The sequence below is a fragment of the Gossypium hirsutum genome, chromosome A06, assembly GCF_007990345.1.
Source record: "Gossypium hirsutum isolate 1008001.06 chromosome A06, Gossypium_hirsutum_v2.1, whole genome shotgun sequence".
NCBI lineage: Eukaryota > Viridiplantae > Streptophyta > Magnoliopsida > Malvales > Malvaceae > Gossypium > Gossypium hirsutum.
The window spans coordinates 112,812,491-112,831,936 of NC_053429.1; the positions used below are offsets into that span (position 1 = coordinate 112,812,491).

The 19,446-nt window shown below is 35.0% G+C and overlaps 1 protein-coding gene across 1 annotated transcript; it reads right to left on the minus strand.

Annotated features, from left to right (window-relative positions):
* Positions 1-907: 907 nt before the first annotated feature.
* LOC107963062 (uncharacterized) lies at positions 908-3,789 on the minus strand. Its single transcript, XM_016899659.1, has 7 exons — positions 3,490-3,789; positions 3,248-3,338; positions 2,552-2,727; positions 2,261-2,320; positions 1,791-1,981; positions 1,532-1,739; positions 908-925 (listed from the first exon to the last, which is right to left on the minus strand). The coding sequence occupies exons 1-7, from the start codon at positions 3,787-3,789 to the stop codon at positions 908-910; spliced, it is 1,044 nt and encodes a 347-aa protein (XP_016755148.1).
* Positions 3,790-19,446: the final 15,657 nt, after the last annotated feature.

Sequence of the window (19,446 nt, forward strand, 5' to 3'; positions counted from 1 at the left end):
CTGATCTATACAGTCTCAACATAGATACATGAAATACATTATGGATTTTCTGAAATACATTATGGATTTTCTCAAGTTCTTGAGGCAAGGCCAATCTATAAGCTACCGGACCAATCCTCTCAATGACTTTATCCGGTCCGATAAATCGTGGACTAAGCTTTCCTTTTCTACCGAACCGTAAAAATTTTTTCCACAGGGAAACTTTCAAAAACACACGATCACCCACATTGAACTCTATATCTCTTCTTTTCAAATCTGCATAGGACTTCTGACGATCGGAAACAGCTTTCAAAATTTCTCGAATAATCTGAAATTTCTCTTCAGTTTCCCAAATTAAATCCACACCCACTAATTTCGATTCACTTAATTCAGACCAATACAACGGAGTTTTACATTTTCTTCCATACAGAGCTTCAAACGGTGCCATTTTGATACTAGCTTGATAACTATTATAATAAGCAAATTCAGCTAAAGGTAAATACCTTTCCCAGCTACCACTAAACTCGAGTATACAGCACCTCAACATATCTTCCAAAATCTGAATCACTCGTTCTGATTGCCCGTCAGTCTGAGGATGAAAAGTTGTACTAAATTTTAATTTGGTACCTAAAGCTTCCTATAGTTTACTCCAAAACCTCGAAGTAAACCTCGGATCTCGATCTGAAATAATTGATGTCGGCACCCCATGTAATCTCACAATTTCTGACACATATAATTCTACTGATTTTTTAAGCGAAAAATCTGTTCTAACCGGAATAAAATGCGTCGACTTAGTTAATCTGTCTACTATCACCCAAATTGAATCTTTCTTCTTCGGAGTCACAGGTAATCCAGATACAAAATCCATAGTCACATGTTCCCACTTCCATTCTGGAATCATTATAGGTTGTAACAAACTCGTGGGTACTTAATGTTCTGCTTTTACCTGTTGACAAATCAAGCATTTAGCTACAAATTCACAAATTTCTCGCTTCATACCTGGCCACCAATACATTTTCTTCAAATTACAATACATCTTCGTACTGCCCGGATGAATCGAGTACATGCTACTATGAGCCTCTAATAAGATATCGTTCTTCAATTCTAGATTATTCGGGACACAAATTCTATTGCGATAGTATAACATACCACTATTATCAATAGAGTACTCTAAGTTCATGTTGTCTTGAACCATTTGTTGTTTCAGCACCAACTTCGGATCTTCATCTTGCAACTCCCGAATTCATCGAAAGAATACTGGTTTTGCCTTTAATTCGGCTAACACAGAACCATCTTTATTAATAGACAAATGAGCATTTAACGCCTAAAGAGCAAATAATGATGATTTCTGACTAAGTGCATCTACCACTACATTTGCCTTACCCGGATGATAATCAATGACAAGATCGTAATCTTTCAATAGCTCTAACCATCGCCTCTGTCTCAAGTTCAGCTCTTTCTGCGACATTAAATATTTCAAACTTTTATGGTTTGTATACACATAAAATTTCTCCCCATATAGGTAGTGTCTCCAAATTTTTAGAGCAAATACTATAGCAGCTAGCTCAAGATCATGTGTAGGGTAGTTCCTCTCATGTGGTTTCAACTGTTGAGAAGCATATGCTATAACTTTTCCTGTCTGCATCAATACATAACCTAAACCATTCAGAGACGCATCACTAAATACTACATATGGCACACCTGATTCAGGCTGAGTCAACACTAGGGCCTCTGTCAACCTTTTCTTTAACTGATCAAAACTTCATTGGAATTCTTCCGACCATACAAATTCAACATTCTTCTATAGTAACCAGGTCATCAATGATGCAATCATTGAAAAATCCTTCAGAAATCGACGGTAGTAACCAGCTAATCCAAGAAAACTTCGCACTTCTGTAACATTCTTTGGAATTTTCCAATTAATCACTGCTGACACTTTGCTCGGATCTACTCGTATACCATCAGTTGACACAATGTGGCCCAAGAATCCCACTTCATGAAGCTAGAATTCACATTTGCTAAATTTTTCATATAACTGTTTTTCCCTCAAAATCTGCAGTACAATTCTCAAGTGCTGAGCATGCTTAGATTCTGTCCTTAAATAGATCAGTATATCGTCAATAAACACAACCACAAATCTACCCAAGTAAGACTGAAAAATTTGATTCATTAAATCCATAAAAGCAGCAGGAGCATTTGTCAAACCGAATGGCATAACTAAGAACTCATGGTGACCATACATAGTTCTAAAAGCTGTTTTCATTACATCACATTCCTTTACCTTTAACTGATAATACCCAGATCTGAGATCTATCTTCAAAAACACCACAGCATCTTTAAGCTGATCGAATAAATCATCAATACGAGGCAAATGATATTTATTTTTAATCGTTACCTTATTCAACTGTCTGTAATCTATACACAGCCTCAATGAACCGTCCTTCTTTTTCACAAATAAGACAGGTGCTCCCCATGGCGACATACTTGGTTTGATAAACCCTTTGTCCAACAACTCTTGCAACTATGTCTTCAATTCTTTTAATTCTGCTAGAGCCATTCTATACGGTGTCACTGATATGGGAGCTGCTCCCGGAAGCACATCTATCACAAACTCAACCTTTTTATCGGGTGGTAAACCTGGTAATTCTTTAGGAAATACATCCATAAATTCATTCACAACAGATAATTGCTCTAACTTTGATTCAGAACTTCGAGTATCAAGAATATAGGCTAAATAAGCCTCATTTCCTTTACGTAACAATTTTTGAGCAGAAATAGATGAAATCATTCTAACCGTATCATTCAAATTTCTAGACTCAACCAAAATAATATCTCCCGTCTGACATTTCAAACTAATTCGTTTTTCTCGACAATTCACTACCGCATCATGTTTCATTAACCAGTCCATGCCTAAGATAATATCAAATTCCCCGAAAGAGTAGCAGCATTAAATCAGCGGGGAAATCACAGTCCTTAACTTTCAGTGGACAGTTATGAAATATTAAATTAACTACCACACTTTAACCTAACGGATATGTAACTTGTACATCATAACCAGTAGGCTCAACAATTAAATTCTTTTCAGATACTAACATAGTACAAATATATGAATGAGTAGACCCAGGGTCTATTAAAGCATACACAGGAACATCATAAAGATAGAAAGTACCATCAATTGCATCCAAAGCTGTTGCTTTTTCTCTTGCTCGAATGGCATAAGTATAAGCAGGGGCCCTAACTTCTGATCAATTAGCAGTATCTTTCATACCTGAACGAGTAGCCACGGTAGCACTACTCTGACCAGAGCGTCTTCCTTTTTGAGGAAGAATTTTCCTGTTTCTCCTTCTGTTCCACTTCTTCTACTTGTAGTTAGGGACAATCACGAATAAAGTGATAACTGGCCCCACATTTATAACAAGCCCCTAACTTACTTCAACATTTACCCGGGTGACTTCTTCCACAATGTTGGCACTTAGGCTTTTGGGTATTTTGTACACTACCCACACTAACAGCAGGTCTGTCAGATGCCTTATAATCAGATTGTCTTGGTCTACTCTTTCTCGATCTTTTCAGTGCTAAAGTGGCTCCACTAAATTCCTCTTTAGATTTCTTCATTGGTAAAGCTAAAAATGACTTAGATGCACTTCTTTTGAAAGATTCTTTACTTCTTCTGTCTCGTTGCATCTTTCTATTATATACTTCTTCAAGTTTTTGAGCATGATCTGATAGAACAACGAATTCTCGTATCTCAGTGCCCCCTATCATCATTCTGATCTCATCATTTAGCCATTCTTCGAATCTGATACACATTTCTTCCTCAGTGGGTACAATATCTCATGCATATTTGCTCAGATAAATAAATTCTCTTTCATATTCAGCCACTAACTTGTTTTCCTATCGCAAGTCAAGAAATTCTCTTTTCTTCTTATCTAGATATCTTCTACCAACATATTTCTTCTTAAATTCATTTTGGAAAAATTCCCAAGTGATCTTCTCAGCTGGTACAATAGCTTCTATTGTTTCCCACCAGTTATAAGCTTCTTCTTTCAATAATGACACAGCACAAATTAAGTAATCATCTAGTGAGCACACCATTTGCTTAAAAACCCTCATTATACTTTATAGCCAATATTCAGCTTTGACGGGGTCATCATCTGTTCTTCCCCGAAATTCTCCAGCCCCATGTTTTCTGAGCTTTTCAAATGGAGAACGTTTACCAGATTTAGTTGTCGGAGGAGGTGGAGGACCAACCGGGGGTACTACTGATGTTGAAATAGGGGGAGGAGGTTGCTGAGTCTGATTTCTTTCTCGCACATTCTCATTATACCACTGATTCATGAATCCATAAATCATATTTTTGAGTTCTTGTTCGTGCATAAATGAAATTGAAACTTCACTACTTGTTCCTTGTCCAGAGGTTTGTCCTTTACTGTTAACTTCTTCTTGCTTAATTTGTTCTGGTCTATCTGACATTTTTTCAAATCGAAGATAATCTATAATAAAAACATGGAATAGATCGGATCATACACATAACACTATCACAGATTTATATGGCATGTAATTCTAGACACTTTTCATATCATACATATTCTGAGAATTGGCTAAACCTGGCTCTGACACCAATAAATGTAACAACCTATGCCCGTATCCGATGTCGGGATAGGGTTCGAGGTGCTACTGGAATTACACACTAATAAACAAAAAAAACCAAGTCATAAACCTGTATTTCAATTTGAAATTTCTCAAATTTCATCTTTAAGTCCCTAATATGGACCTACGAGGCCCAAAATATGCTTAGAAAGTGATTTGGGACTAAACCAGGTACTTCGAAAACTTTTTCTTGAAAATAGGGGCATACACCCGTGTGGCCTGCTCGGAGGGCTCCCATGGCCGTGGGGCCAGCACGTGGGTAGATCTGTGTTGCTCACACGACCGTGGGACTAGCCTGTGGGTGATTCTGACTTTGCCACACGGCCTGGGCACACACCCATGTGACTTGGCCGTGTGAAAACCTGATTTTTCACCATTTTTAAGCTATTTTCACATATCAAACACACCTAGTTCATGCCCAAAACATTGACTTATAAATCTTGATCAAATAGCATTCATTTATCCATTTCCTGTACCTAAACACAATTATACACTAATAGAATCCAACCAATCAATTATTTCAAGCCAAAACATGTATATTTCATTTTAAAAAACAAATCATCACATTCAACATACTTTGAATACTTAATCATTCATACAATTACATTATCAAATCACCTCCTATACATGCCATATAAATCAAAAAGTTGTTTAACAAAATCTACCGGAGTAAATCTGGATAGTGTGATCCTTGTTGTAGATCTGATCCTCCGTATGTATATAAGTCAATCTACAAAACAAATGTCATACACAAGTAAGCTTATAAAAGCTTAGTAAGCTCATAGGCATAAAAACACAAATCTTGCCGAACATTGTACACAATCATACATCTTTTAATTTAACTACTTTATCCTGTAAATCACAAATTCATTATTAAAATCTTTTGAATAATTTCCATGTTGCTATTCATGAATTTAACTTCTTTGGGCCCCCTTTTCTCATTTATTTCCATTGTCAAATTATGGAACAATAATGGAATTGAGTGCTTCATTATCACATTGCCATAGTAAACTATAGACTTGCACATTGTCATATATCACACACCGAAGCCATAGCCCTGCTATGGTCTTATACGGATCACATTACACACCGATGCCATATCCCAGATATGGTCTTATACGGAATCACATTATCATGTCATATCGATGCCATAGCCCAACTATGGTCTTATACGGAAACACATATCAGATTGCTCCGATGCTATAGGCCACCTATGGTCTTATACGAAAGCACATCACATCTTTTCGTCAATTCATCATGGTCATAAAAATGAAAGCACTCAAAACCATTGTTCCAACTAATTTGTCCTTTTAATTACATATTATTTAGTATTTAATACAATTTGATAGCATTCATCTACAATAATATACCTTAGTAAATCATAAGATTTTCACAATAAAACATTAAAATTTTGCCATATGATATTACCTGGGCTACTTTTGCAAAAATCGTAGAAATTCAGGGTCTATTCTTGAATTTTCTCCTTTCCACGATTCACTTCGTTTTCTTGATCTATAATTATAAAGTCAATCCTTCATTAGTATCTATTTCGATTCTATTCTATTTTACAACTTATGCCCTTAAATTTTTAAAATTACACTATTTCCCCAAACTTTTTAATTTTTACAATTTAGTCCCTAATCAATTTATTCATCAACTAAACTAATTCCTTTCAAATATCATTTTATCTAAACACTACAAACTACTTCACAGTCTTTGACATTCCAAGCTTTAACACAAAACCCTAATTTTAATAACTTTCACAATTAGGTCCTAAAATTAATTTCTATGAAAATTTCTTCATAAAATTATCATATAATAAAATTAAAACTTCAATTCCATGATAAATCATCATAAATTTTCAGCACTTATTCATGGGAACTTTCAAAATTATCCATGAAATCAAAAACTAATGACTTAAACAAGTGGACCTAGTTGTAAAAATCTTAAAAACACAAATTACAAGAAATAATCAAGAGTTGAACTTACATGCTGTAGAATATAAAAACCAGCTTCTTATAAGCTCTCTAATGGTGTTTTTAGCTGATGAAGATGAAGAAAAATGTTGAATTCTCTAGAATTACCAACTACATCATATTTTACTATTAAAATTTTACCCTATTTCCAATTTTGCCCCTTGTTCACACTTGATTTTTATTTTTTCCTGCACACACATGCCGTCCAGCCCAATAATAGGTGTTTAATTGCCTATTTATTCCTCCTTTAATTATTACTAGAGCTATTTAATCACATCTTACAATTTTGCACTTAATTCTATTTAGTCCTTTTTACCCAATTAACTACCGAAACCTTAAAATTTCTTGATGAAACTTTAATACTAACTTATTAACACTCCATAAATATTTCTAAAAATATCTATGGCTCGGTTTATGAATTCAAGGTCTCGATACCTCGTTTTTATCCCATTTTATCTACAACTTCCTTTAATTCATAATTTCACTAATTCAAAATTATTTCTGAAACCACACTTAACATTTACTTACTAATATCTAAACTCACCTTTCGGATTTAGTGATTTCAAATCACTGTTCCGATATCACTAAAATTTGGGCCGTTACAGAACTAAGGTATTGCCGGTGGGCAATATCGTGTACGCTTGAAAAATAATACTTGCGACTGTGAGATGTTTGATGCACTTTGTTATCCATGCATTCATGCAGTTGTAGCTTGTCAGAATCTCCATTTGGATCCCATGAGCTATGTCAACGAAGTGTACAAAATAGATTACATGTACAATGTGTGGAGACATGTATTCCCACAGTCTTAGATAAACGTAAGTGGCTATCTGTATCGATTGCTCTGTTTAAGTTGTTACCGAATATAGAATTGCGTCGCAAACCAAACGATCTACCTTTCTTAAGTAGATACGTGGCAATATGGATATTCGATAAAGAGCGAACCAACAGAAGTAGTGCGGATGGTGTAGGAACCCAGATCATACAATTCAAACATGTCCAAATTGAAATAGTTGATAATTGCTTAAATGAAACTATGTTGTATTATTTCTATTGCCTTATTCAAAAGAACTTCTATTTTATTAAATAGGACAAAATATAAAAATAATTTACTATTAAAATATTCAAAACAACTTTTATTTTATTAAATGCAACAATAAAAAAATAATTTTGATACATGATATTCATGACATGTTTTAAAAATTTATAATTAAGCGTCCTTGAAACTAACTATTATCACGATGAAGGCAAATGTACCTATCGAACAGTAGTATAGCTTTAGCAAGATCGGATTGTCGAACCCAAAGGAACTAAGAGTACTAGTAATTACTTTCTTTTTATTATCTAGCCTAAAAATTAAGGGATTTGTTTAGCTAAACTAATTAACTAAACTAAGAGTGCACAGAGAGAAATTGGGGAAAAGATTTTGGGAAAATTCGATTGATTAAGACAATACCCAAGGAAAAATCCACCAAGACTTCACTTGTTATTTGACTCTAAATCAGACGATTTATTCATTTGACTTGATCTGTAGAAATCCCTAAGTTATATTATTATCCCTCTCGAGGCTAATAACGTCTAACCCTAGGTTGATTAATTGAAATATCTTTCTAATTAACGCCTTAGTGTTGCATTAACTCGATCAATAGATCCCCTTATTAGGTTTCACCCTAATCCGGAAAAATCTTATCACCTTATCTCTAGGCGTGCAATCAACTCCGCTTAATTATGACAAATTTACTCTTAGACAGGGTCTCTTCCTCCTCTGAATAAGAGCATTAACTCGAATCAATATCCTGGAATATTAAAACAAGAATTAAGAACACATAATTAAGAATAAGTGAAATATTTATCATACAATTCAGATAATAATAACAAGATCCGTCTTAGGTTTCATTCCCCTTAGGTATTTAGGGTTCATTGCCCTTAGGTATTTAGGGGGGTTTAGTTCATAATAGTAAAAGAAAACATCTCAGAAGAATAAAGAATACAAAACATAAAGAAAACCCAAAAACCCCTGAATGAAAATTGAAGGGAGATCTTCAGTCTTGACGACGAATCCAACTTCTAAGATGGACCAATCGGCTTCCCTTGAGTAATTCCTTACTTCCTACTTCGCGTCCCCCTTCTAAGTACCTCCTTAGGTGTTTAAATAGGCTTTAGAATACCTAAGAGCCCTAAAAATTGGCCTTTTCTGAATAGGACTATACTTGGGCTCGGCAGGGACATGCCCGTGTGACACGCCCGTGTGCGATTACTCCAGCCCGTGGTTAAGGCATTGAATAGGCATGGGTGTGTAGTCTACCCGTGTAAGTCGTGCTTCGATCCTGCCAAATGGACACGACCGTGTGACACGCCCGTGTGAGGAAGTCCAGGCCGTGTTAATTTCCCATGTGGGTCCATTTTCTCTGTTTTGGGCTGTTTCTGGCTCTTTTTACTCTCCTATGCTCACCTAAGTATAAAACATGAAATTAAAGAATTAGGAGCATCGGATTCACCAAGTCTAAGGAGAAATCATCCATAAATGTGCTAAGCATGGGATAAAAATATGTATAAATTACGGTTTATCAAATATCCCCACACTTAAGCGTTTGCTTGTCCTCAAGCAAAATCCTCAACTCATAATCAAAATAAATTCTTCTTGATAAATGCCAAATGATACATGTTTTTACCCCAAATACTTAGCATATTTATGGATGTTTACTACTAGATTTGTGGATTTTGGTGCTTTTAATCCGGTTATTTCATGTTTTGTACCCAGAAGAGCACCAAGAGTCAAAAGGAGCCAAAAACGAGCTAAAAAGGGACAAAACAAACCAAATCGAGAAGATGCACACGACCTAAGCCTTGCCACACGGGTAGCTCACACGCCCGTGCCTTTCGAGGGTGTCGACCAAGGTTTACACGACTTACACGGCCTGGCCATTGAGCCCACACGGCCGTGGCAATTTAACGGATCGCACTCGGCGTAACACACGGGCGTGTCCCTTTTTCAAGGAGTTGTATTCTACACGGAAAAAGGATACTTAGGGGGAAAGAAAAGCCAATCAAAAGCCTATATAAAACCCCTAAGTAGGACCTAGAAAGGAGGCTCTCCAGAATTTTTCTGGAACACAAAACCACACACCGGGAATTACTTGAAGGAAGCCAGACGATCCATCTCAAAAACCGGAGCTACTCCAAGACTGAAGATCCCTCTCAGAATTCCTTTAGGGGTTTTAGAGTTTTCTTTATGTTTTGTTATTTTCATACTTTTGAGATGTAGTCTTGTTTTATTATGAACTAAACCCCTTAGATACCTAAGGGGGATAAAACCTATGATGGATCTTGTTATTATTATCTGAACTGTATGATAAATACTTGGTTTGTTCTTAATTATGTGTTCTTAATGCTTGAGTTAATAGTCTGAGTATTAATTCATGATTTGATGTGCTTATGCAGAGGAGGAATAGACCTTGCCTAAGAGTAGATTTGGCCTAATTAAGCGGAGTTGATCAAACGCCTAGAAATAGGGTTGCGAGATTTTGCCAGATTAGGGTGAAACCTAATATGGGAGTCCATAGAGTGATTTACTACTTCCCTAAAGGTTTTAATTAAGAAGTAAATTTTGATTAATTCAACTAATGGTTAAACGTTATTAGTCTCAAAAGGGATAATAACATAGGTTAGGGAGTCTCACGGTGTAATAGCCCAAAATTGGGTCTAGTTGAAATAGAGGTTTCGAGACTACAAAATCTGAGATAAAAATAATTATTTTATGATTATTTTGAGGTCTATGATATGATTTCATGATTGTGTGAAAATTTCATGAAGAAATTCTATGCATAAAGTGCTCAATTTGAAGTTAGGGACTAAATTGAATAAGTTATAAAACTTGCATTCTTGAAGTTTCTAGTTTGAAATTGCTTTGAAATATTAATTAGGAGTTTTAAATAGAAATTTTACCAATTTCTAAGTGATGGACAAAAATTGGACATGGATGGAATTTTTGAAAGTTTAGTAAGGAAGGGCATTTTGGTCATTTGGTAATTAAAAGAAATAAAAAGAGAAAATAAAGCCAAAATTTACTCATCTTTTTCATGGAGGCCGAAATTAGCATGGGGGAAACCATGGCTAGGGTTTTCAAGCTTTCCGAGCTCAATAGTAAGTCCGTTCTAACCCCGTTTTTCAAGTTCTTTACGTTTTTAGAATCCCGGTAATTTGATTAAGCTTATTCTAGCAATAATTTAAGCTAGGGTTCATATTTGGAAAAATAACCATAGGTGAAATGTGTTTATTTTGATGTTTTATGATAGAACATGAGGTTTTAAATTATGTTAGACAACTTGTGCTACTCGGTTTTAAGTGAAAACGAGTAAAAGGGCTTAATCGGTAAAAATACCTAATAGTCATAAGTATATGTTAGAGTAGGAATTTGATGTTGCCATAGAATAGAAAAGTGATCAGCATGTCATAAAACATAAGAATAAGGGATGAAGTTTAATTCCCGAGCCTAGGGGCAAAAGTGTAAAAATGCAAAAGTTTAGGGGCAAAATTGTAAATTTTCCAAAGTTTGAGTTAAGGACTGTTTTGAATAGTACATTAATTAAATAAGTAAAATATGATGTTTTAGATCCCATAAAACGAGATTTGAACCTAGAATGAGAGAAAAATCGAAAAATGGGAAAGTTGGTTAAATGGCCGTTTTAGTATCGAGGTAAGTTCATATGTATAATAAGCATTTATTTATGCATGTTTCAATGTAAAATTGATATATTTATTATAATTTTCGAGGTGTTGAAAGTATGTAAGTTGATATGATAATAATACAGCAATATTGCTGTAATTTAATTTGAAAGTTAAATTTAGTGAATTAATTGAATTATGTTAAATTAAATGATTATGGTGCCAAGTTTATGAATTGATTTAAAAATATGTCTATGGTACATGCAGTGCATTGAATTATCATACATAAATGTGATTTCTATGATTATGGATATTATGGGGAAATTGTAAGTTCATATGATTTTTAATAAGGCAATGTGTAATTTAATGTTATTGCCTTGATATTAAATAAGATGTAAGTTTATATGTAAGTAATACATCAATATTACTTGTATTATGATATTTTATAATAATATTGGAAATATGTTTGTGGATAATTACTTGATTGGTGAAATTGTTGGAAAAGAGAGAGAAATCCCGGTTGAACCTTCGGAAAGATTGGATGATACAGATAGTATGTAGCTAGGTCACATGTATGGTGCTAAGTGCACATCATGTGTACAAGAGAGCTACAAGACATTATGATGTAGCTAGGTCGCATGGGTGATACTATGTGTATACCATGTAGACAAGAGAGCTACGGGATATATGTAGCTAGGTCACATGTGTAGTACTAAGTGCAGGCTACTATGCGTACCCGATAACTTCGATCACGTGTGTAGTACTAAGTGCAGGCTACTACGTGTATCAGATAGTTAGGTCACATGTGTAGTACTAAGTGCAGGCTACTACGTGTACCGGATAATTGGTTGCATGTGTAGTACTAAGTGCAGGCTACTATGCGTACCAGATAGTTTGGCTACATATATGGCACTTATGTGCAAACTTTCCATGTATCCAAATTATATTCTGAAGTGTTCAACGGGAGACTCTCTATGTATTACTTTGTGAGTGTTGTGATGAATAAGTGCAGGAACTTGGTTATGTGAATGATGTGTTCATTAAGTGACCAGGATGTGGTAAGATTATAAACAAGTAAGTTATACATGAGGATGATTTTATGGTGATCTTGTGATCATGGGCCTATACTTGTGATGTATGAAATGTGGTGAAAATGATTTGTGATATGTATGTTAAAATGAGGTTAATACAAAGAAAGTGTGAAAGAGTGAATTAGCAATAAAACTATTTTGGATAGTAGCAGTGACGTGATTTTGAAAAATCACCAAAAATAGTATCAATTGAATCAGAGACTGAATGAGATGTCAAATTAAAGATTAATAAGTCTATTTTCATATAAAAGAAACAGAGCAAGAAAAAGAGTTATATATTTTGAGATATTTATGTTTTTGTGAGACTGATTCAGAATGATTACGTGATCCCCTGTTCTGACTTTGGAAAATCACAAAAATTTGGAGAAAAATAATTAGAGGCTCAAAATTATATTTTTAAAATCCCTAATGAGTCTGTTTTCAATATAAATCAACAAGAACATTATTCAAGTTCTGTACTGTGAGATAATTAATTTTTAGTGAATAGAGGTCAGAATTGTCAGAAAGTGAAACAGGGGAAATTTTATTGAATAAACTGTACTAATTGGATAAACCAAAAATTATACAAAATTTTATGGTGGAAAGATATGTGAGTCTAGTTTCAGGGGAAATTTATGGATCTTAATTTGGAGCTCTGTAGCTCAAATTATAAATAAGTAAGTAACTATGACTCGTGTGGACAGTTTGATGTGAGCATTTATTAGTAAATTGTGAAATCGTACTTACAAGAATGCTATATACATTAAGGATGTGGAATGGAGGGGAGGAGGAGGAAAATAAGTATATGTGGAATACATGGAAACTATGGTATATGAAATATTGATATAATGAAATAAATGATATGTGTTTATAAGAAAACAGAAAGAGAATAATATGTATCATGACATGTATAGATATATATGACTAGTCTCAATGTAATGCTTGTTGGGTATGGAGTTGAATTGAAATGTTTCAGGCAAACATGTTATTCTGCGCATCTAAATTGTGGTATTTTTATAAAGATATGATCTAGCTTTAAATATGAATGCTTGATGATTAAGCTGAAGATACTTGGTAAGATGATAATCTTGGTATAAATGTATAAGTGGTACTATAATAGACAAGGTAAAATGAGTATGAGAGACACATGTATGATGACATACAAATGCTATGTTTGTGGTTTAATTGAGAATGTTTAATCATTAAATGAATACCATGTTATATGCTTTTGATTTTGTATAAGTGTGTAAGAGATTAAGGTTGACCAAAGCTTGGAAAATAGCATAGGTATATTCTACACAGGCAGAGACCCGACCATGTGTCTCAGCCGTGTATGGAATACGACTTTGGGACACGGTCATGTGGAGCCTTAAAGTATGAAATTTCCAAGATTTTCGTAAGTTCTCGGTTTAGTCCCGAACCCTTTCTAAAGTATGTTTTGGGCTCCGTAGACTCAAATAAGGGACTATGTGTAAGTAAATGAACGTTTAGAAATATGAATGAAATTTTATGGCCCGTATTTTAGTTTAATGTTTGTATGTTTGTCCGGTAACACCTCGTACCTTATCCCGACCTCGGGTACGGGTAAGGGATGTTACACACGGATCAAGTCAAGTGAATAAATCGTCCGGTTCAGAGTCAGATAACAAGTGAAATCTAGGTGGATTCCTCCTTGGGTGTCGTCTCTATTAATTGCTTCTCTTCAAGTCTTTTTCCAAATTCTTTCTTCACTTTAATTAAATTAGTTAATTAGTTTAGATAATTAGTTTAATAAACAAACCCTTTTATTCTTAGGCTAGATAATAAAAAGATAGTTATTACCAGTACTTTTGGTTCCCTTGTGTACGATATCCCGATCTTGCCATTACTATACTATTGTTCGATAGGTGCGCTTGTCTTTTCGTCGTGATAATAGTTAGTCTAGGTTTGATCTTCATTATAAATATTTATTACTTGTTACAAATCACTGCGATCACTTCTCAATTTATAATCCCTATCAATAATATCTCAAAATAATCCATAAGTATTCATACATTGAAAATTCAACTAAAAGTACATCAAAGTTTCAAACATTCCAAGTTGAGCATTTTATTACGAAAACATAGGTGTCTCCCCTCATCTAAGTGATTACCTTTGATCAAAATATCACCGAGTTTAACATCCTCACTAAAGGTTCACTCAAATCACTCGAGGTGTTTAAGGACATCAATTAAAGCACTCATTAGTTAATATGAAAAGCTATTGCCATAGGCTTGCTTGAAAATCAAATCTCCACCACTATATATTGAGCTGATACATCAATCAAAAAGGTCTTTTAGAGGGTTGTAATGTGGCTTTGGTTAGGGGGTGTGGTCACAAGCTGAAAGAAAAGGTTAGAATCGAGATTGAATTGAAAAATTACCTAGCTAGAAAAATAACTAGTCATCAGTTGAATACAAGTGAGCTTTTTCTCAGAATATGGAATTAACACTCAAGCTCAAAAACGACGAATTACTACTAATATGTATTGAAGTATATATATATTTTAAGAACAAGTCAAATACATGGAACTTAATTGCTGCAACGAAGAATAAAACATAGCTAAGCAATTAGTTCAAATCAAATCTCGACAAAAATAGGGATCAAATTAGGAGATTTCAACAATAATGGGTTATGGGTTAATATTGAGGGTAAATCAATTAATGGCTTGTTAGGCTCAAAGGGGTTCACTAAAGGTTAATTATGAAGGTAGGGTTTTGTGGAGTGAGTGGGTTAAGCCTAAGTGCCTTTATCATCTTGACATATCAACTTAAATGGTGTGGTCTTGACATGCATAATCAAGCAAGTTTTAGAATAACAAATCAAAACTGACGCACTCATAATAAAAGTGAGCATGAAAGGAATAAAATATGCTCTAAAGGCTCAAGATCTCACAAAAATTATGGCTTTTTGATGTTTAAACTTGTGAATTTCAACTCACGATAATACCTAAACTTAAGGAAACAACCGAAAAGTTTATAATTCTTAAAAAATTAACTTACCATGCTTGATTCCCTAATATCTTAAAGTTTAAACAATCAATGCATGAATGCCTATGTTTTAATTCAGGACATATCAATAAAAATCATAAATTAATTAAAATTCATTCTAATAGTGATATGAGTGATTCACGTAAGAATAAGACAAAATTCAAGGATAGCTAATGATGATATAAAAGACCCCCCACACTTAAGATGTACATCACCCTCAATGTACAAAGATAAATATATTGAAATATATAGATATATAATCATAAATAGGGAGAGAAGTGAAACTTCCTGAATGATAAATGAATTCCTTAAATTGGAGGTATAGAGAATAATCGGCCAAGGCAATGATGAGAGTGGAAGAGGATACTCCGGTGTAGAGGTTCATTAGTCCATAAGTCCTTTGCCATTGGAGTTTTTAGTTCCTATTTGATGATGAGCTTTGGAGCTCTTTATGACTGTGATAAATTCAGGAACTCTTTAGGAAATATAATGAAGCATAATTACTCGTAATGAAATAGCCGAAAATAAAAATTGTAAAAATCAAGATAAAATAGTATTAAAAGGAAATAAAAAGTAATTTCAAAATATAAAGATAAAAATAAAATAAATAATAGGTGTTTATGGAGAAATTAGGGCATACGGCCGTGGGGCACGCCTGTGTGCCTTCATTTCAGCCCGTGCATTTCATGGTTTTTAAAATTGGGCACATTAGTGTACACGGCCATGTCGCACGGCCGTGTCAATATTTGTTCGCTTCTCCCATGCCCGTGGATGCAGGTGCACGCCCGTGTTATTTTGATAGGCTGGACCACGGTCGATGGGCACAGTTATGTCGGTTGCCTTTATTAATTTGGTAGGATTGCCCATGGCCATGTCACACGGCCGTGGCAATTTATCGGATCCCGTGTTGGGGAAACGTTTTTGATCTATTTTCACAAGGCCGTATCGCACGGTCGTGTTGCATCTCGTGGTATGTGCACGTCCTACGGCATGCCGTGTGCCTAGCCGTATGGTTCTGGAAATCTTGTCTTCAGTGACTCAGTTAGTGAATTAAATGTTAAAGACTAAAATTTAAAGAAGTCAACACTGTTAGTGCTCGGGGTGCCTCCCAAGAAGCGCTTGTTTATAGTCTAAGCTCGACTCTACCTTGTGGGTATATTTAGGTAACTTCGTGGAGCCGTAGCTCTTCTTTATCGTCTTTGAAATTCTCACCGTTATACATTTTGAGACGATGTCCATTTACCTTAAAAGTGCCTTGTGATGGATGACTTACCTCTACTGTGCCATATGGAAACACAGTTTGAACTACAAAAGGACCTAACCATTGTGGTTTAAGATTTCCAGGAAACAATTTGAGCCTCGAGTTATATAACAGGACAAGATCTCCAACTTCAAATTGCTTCCGTTGCTTCAAATGAGTGTCGTGGCGGTGTTTCTTCACTTTCTTATATAGGCGCGAATTTTCATATGCATTGGCTCGCCACTCATCTAACTTGTTCAACTCAATCAACCTATTTTCACCTGCAAGTTTGGGGTTAAGGTTTAGAAATTTTATAGCCCATAATGGTGACAACTTTTCCCATAAACAAGTCTGTAAGGAGATGTTCCTATGGGAGTCTTAAAAGCAGTTCTATAGGCCCATAAAGCATCATCTACTTTCATCACCCAATCTTTCCTATTTAATTCTACTGTCTTTTCTAGGATACGTTTAAGCTTTCGGTTCGCTATTTTGACTTGGCCACTAGTTTGAGGGTGATAAGGGGTAGCTGTTTTGTGATGAACTCCGTATTTCTTAAGGGTCTTGTCAAATTGGGTGTTACAAAAATGAGTACCCCTATCACTGATAATTGCTCTAGGTGTACCAAATCGAGAGAAAAGTTTCTTAAGGAATCATACTACTACTCTAGCATCAGTAGTAGGTAAAGCTTGGGCTTCAACCCATTTGGACATATAATCAACAACTACTGAGATGTATTTATTCCTGAATGAATTAGGGAATAGACCCATGAATTCAATACCCCAAACATCAAATATTTCATATGAGAGCATATATGTCTGAGGCATTTCATCACATTTGGATATATTACCTGTCCTTTGACATTTGTCACAAGAAGTAACATACCTGTTGGCGTCTTTGAATAGAGTGGGCCAATAAAAATTTGATTTGAGGACTTTATGTACGATCTTCTTTCTACCGTAATGTCCTCCAGTCGATCCTGAGTGGTAATGTTCCAAGATTTTCAATGCTTCTGTCCTTGGAACGCATCTCCTAATGATTTGATTTGCATATTTACGGAAAAGAAAAAGGGTCTTCCTAGAAGTAGTTTTTCACATCAGTGAAGAATCGCTTCTTTTGCTGATGTGTCAACCTTTTTGGGATAATGTTAGCGGCTAAAAAATTTGCAATATCTACAAACCAAGGTACCTCAAAATCAGATATAGCAAAAAATTGTTCTTTAGGGAATGAATCATTTATTTCAATGTCATATGGTTTGTTGGTACTTAAGTTTTCAAGCCTGGAGAGATGGTCAGCCGCAAGATTTTTAGCTTCTTTTTTATCCTTAATCTCCAAGTCAAATTCTTGCAATAATAAGATCCATCGAATGAGTCGAGGTTTTGCATCAGTTTTAGTCAAAAGGTGGCAAAGAGCGGAATGGTAAGTATAAACGACAACTCTAGACAATATTAAATATGACCTAAATTTATCGAATGCAAAAACCACAGCTAGCAGCTGTTTCTCCGTGGTGGTGTAATTTTCTTGTGCGGTTGTCAAAGTCCTGCTAGCATAATAGATAGGTTGAAAATGTTTATCTCTTCGCTGTCCCAAAACTGCACCTACTACAAAATCACTCGCATCGCACATTAGTTCAAAAGGTGAATTCCAGTCAGGTGCAATTATAATTGGAGCTTTAGTCAGTTTATCCTTTAAAGTATTCAATGCTTCTAAACACTCCTGATCAAAATTAAAATGCACATCTTTTTCTAGTAATTTAGTCAAAGGCTTAGCTATTTTAGAAAAGTCTTTAATTAATCTTCTATAAAACCCAGCATGTCCTAAGAAGCTTCTAATAGCCTTAACCGAATTAGGGGGAGGTAGTTTTTCAATGGTTTCAATTTTAGATTTATCAACCTCAATCCCTCTATAAGAAATTTTATGTCCTAACACAATACCTTCTTGAACCATAAAGTGACATTTTTTCCAGTTAAGCGCAAGGTTTGTTTCCTCACATCTTATTAACACCCGTTTTAATTTTTTGAGGCAAAGATGAAAAGAGTTACCGAAAACTGAGAAATCATCCATAAATACCTCTATGATGACTTCTACGAGTTCGTCAAAAATGGCCATCATGCAGCGCTGAAAAGTGGCAGGAGCATTACATAATCCAAAAGGCATTCCACGATAAGCAAACATACCGTATGGACATGTAAATGTCGTCTTTTCTTGATCTTCAAGAGCTATTGGGATTTTGAAATATCCAGAGAGTCCATCTAAAAAGCAGTAGTACATGTGTCCTGGCAATTTTTCCAACATTTGGTCAATGAATGGAAGGGGAAAGTGGTCTTTTCTCGTGGCATCATTTAGCTTCCTATAATCAATGCACACTCTCCAACCTGTGACTGTCCTTGTTGGGATTAATTCATTCTTCTCATTGGCTACAACAGTCATGCCTCCTTTCTTAGGAACAACTTGCACTAGACTCACCCAAGAACTGTCAGAAATAGGATAAATTATTCCAGCATCTAGGAGTTTAATTACTTCAGCTTTAACAACTTTCTTCATGTTGGGGTTTAGTCGTCTTTGGGCTTGCATGCATGGTTTATACTCATCTTCTATTAAAATTTTGTGGGTGCAAAAAGAAGGACTGATCCCTTTAATGTCAGAAATTTTCCAAGCTATGGCCCTTTTATGCTATCTTAATACTTGGAGTAATTCCTCTTTCTCCTTGGGTTGCAAGTTGGATGAAATAATTACCGGTAATGTAGAGTTATTTCCAAGGAATACTTATTTCAAGTGATTCGACAATTGTTTAAGTTCCAGTTTGGGAGGTTCGTCAATAGAGGGTTTTTGCTTAAGTTCATCTTTTACCTTAATTCCCT

Coding starts and splice junctions, on each gene's coding strand:
- LOC107963062 (XM_016899659.1), bottom strand. CDS start 3,789: ATGTGTATCAGATTCGAAGAATGGCTAAATGATGAGATCAGAATGATG. Junction 2,728..3,247: donor TACCGTGGCTACTCGTTCAG/GTATGAAAGATA, acceptor TGTTACGTAAAG/GAAATGAGGCTTATTTAGCC. Junction 1,982..2,260: donor CTGGGTATTATCAGTTAAAG/GTAAAGGAATGT, acceptor TGTGAATTCTAG/CTTCATGAAGTGGGATTCTT.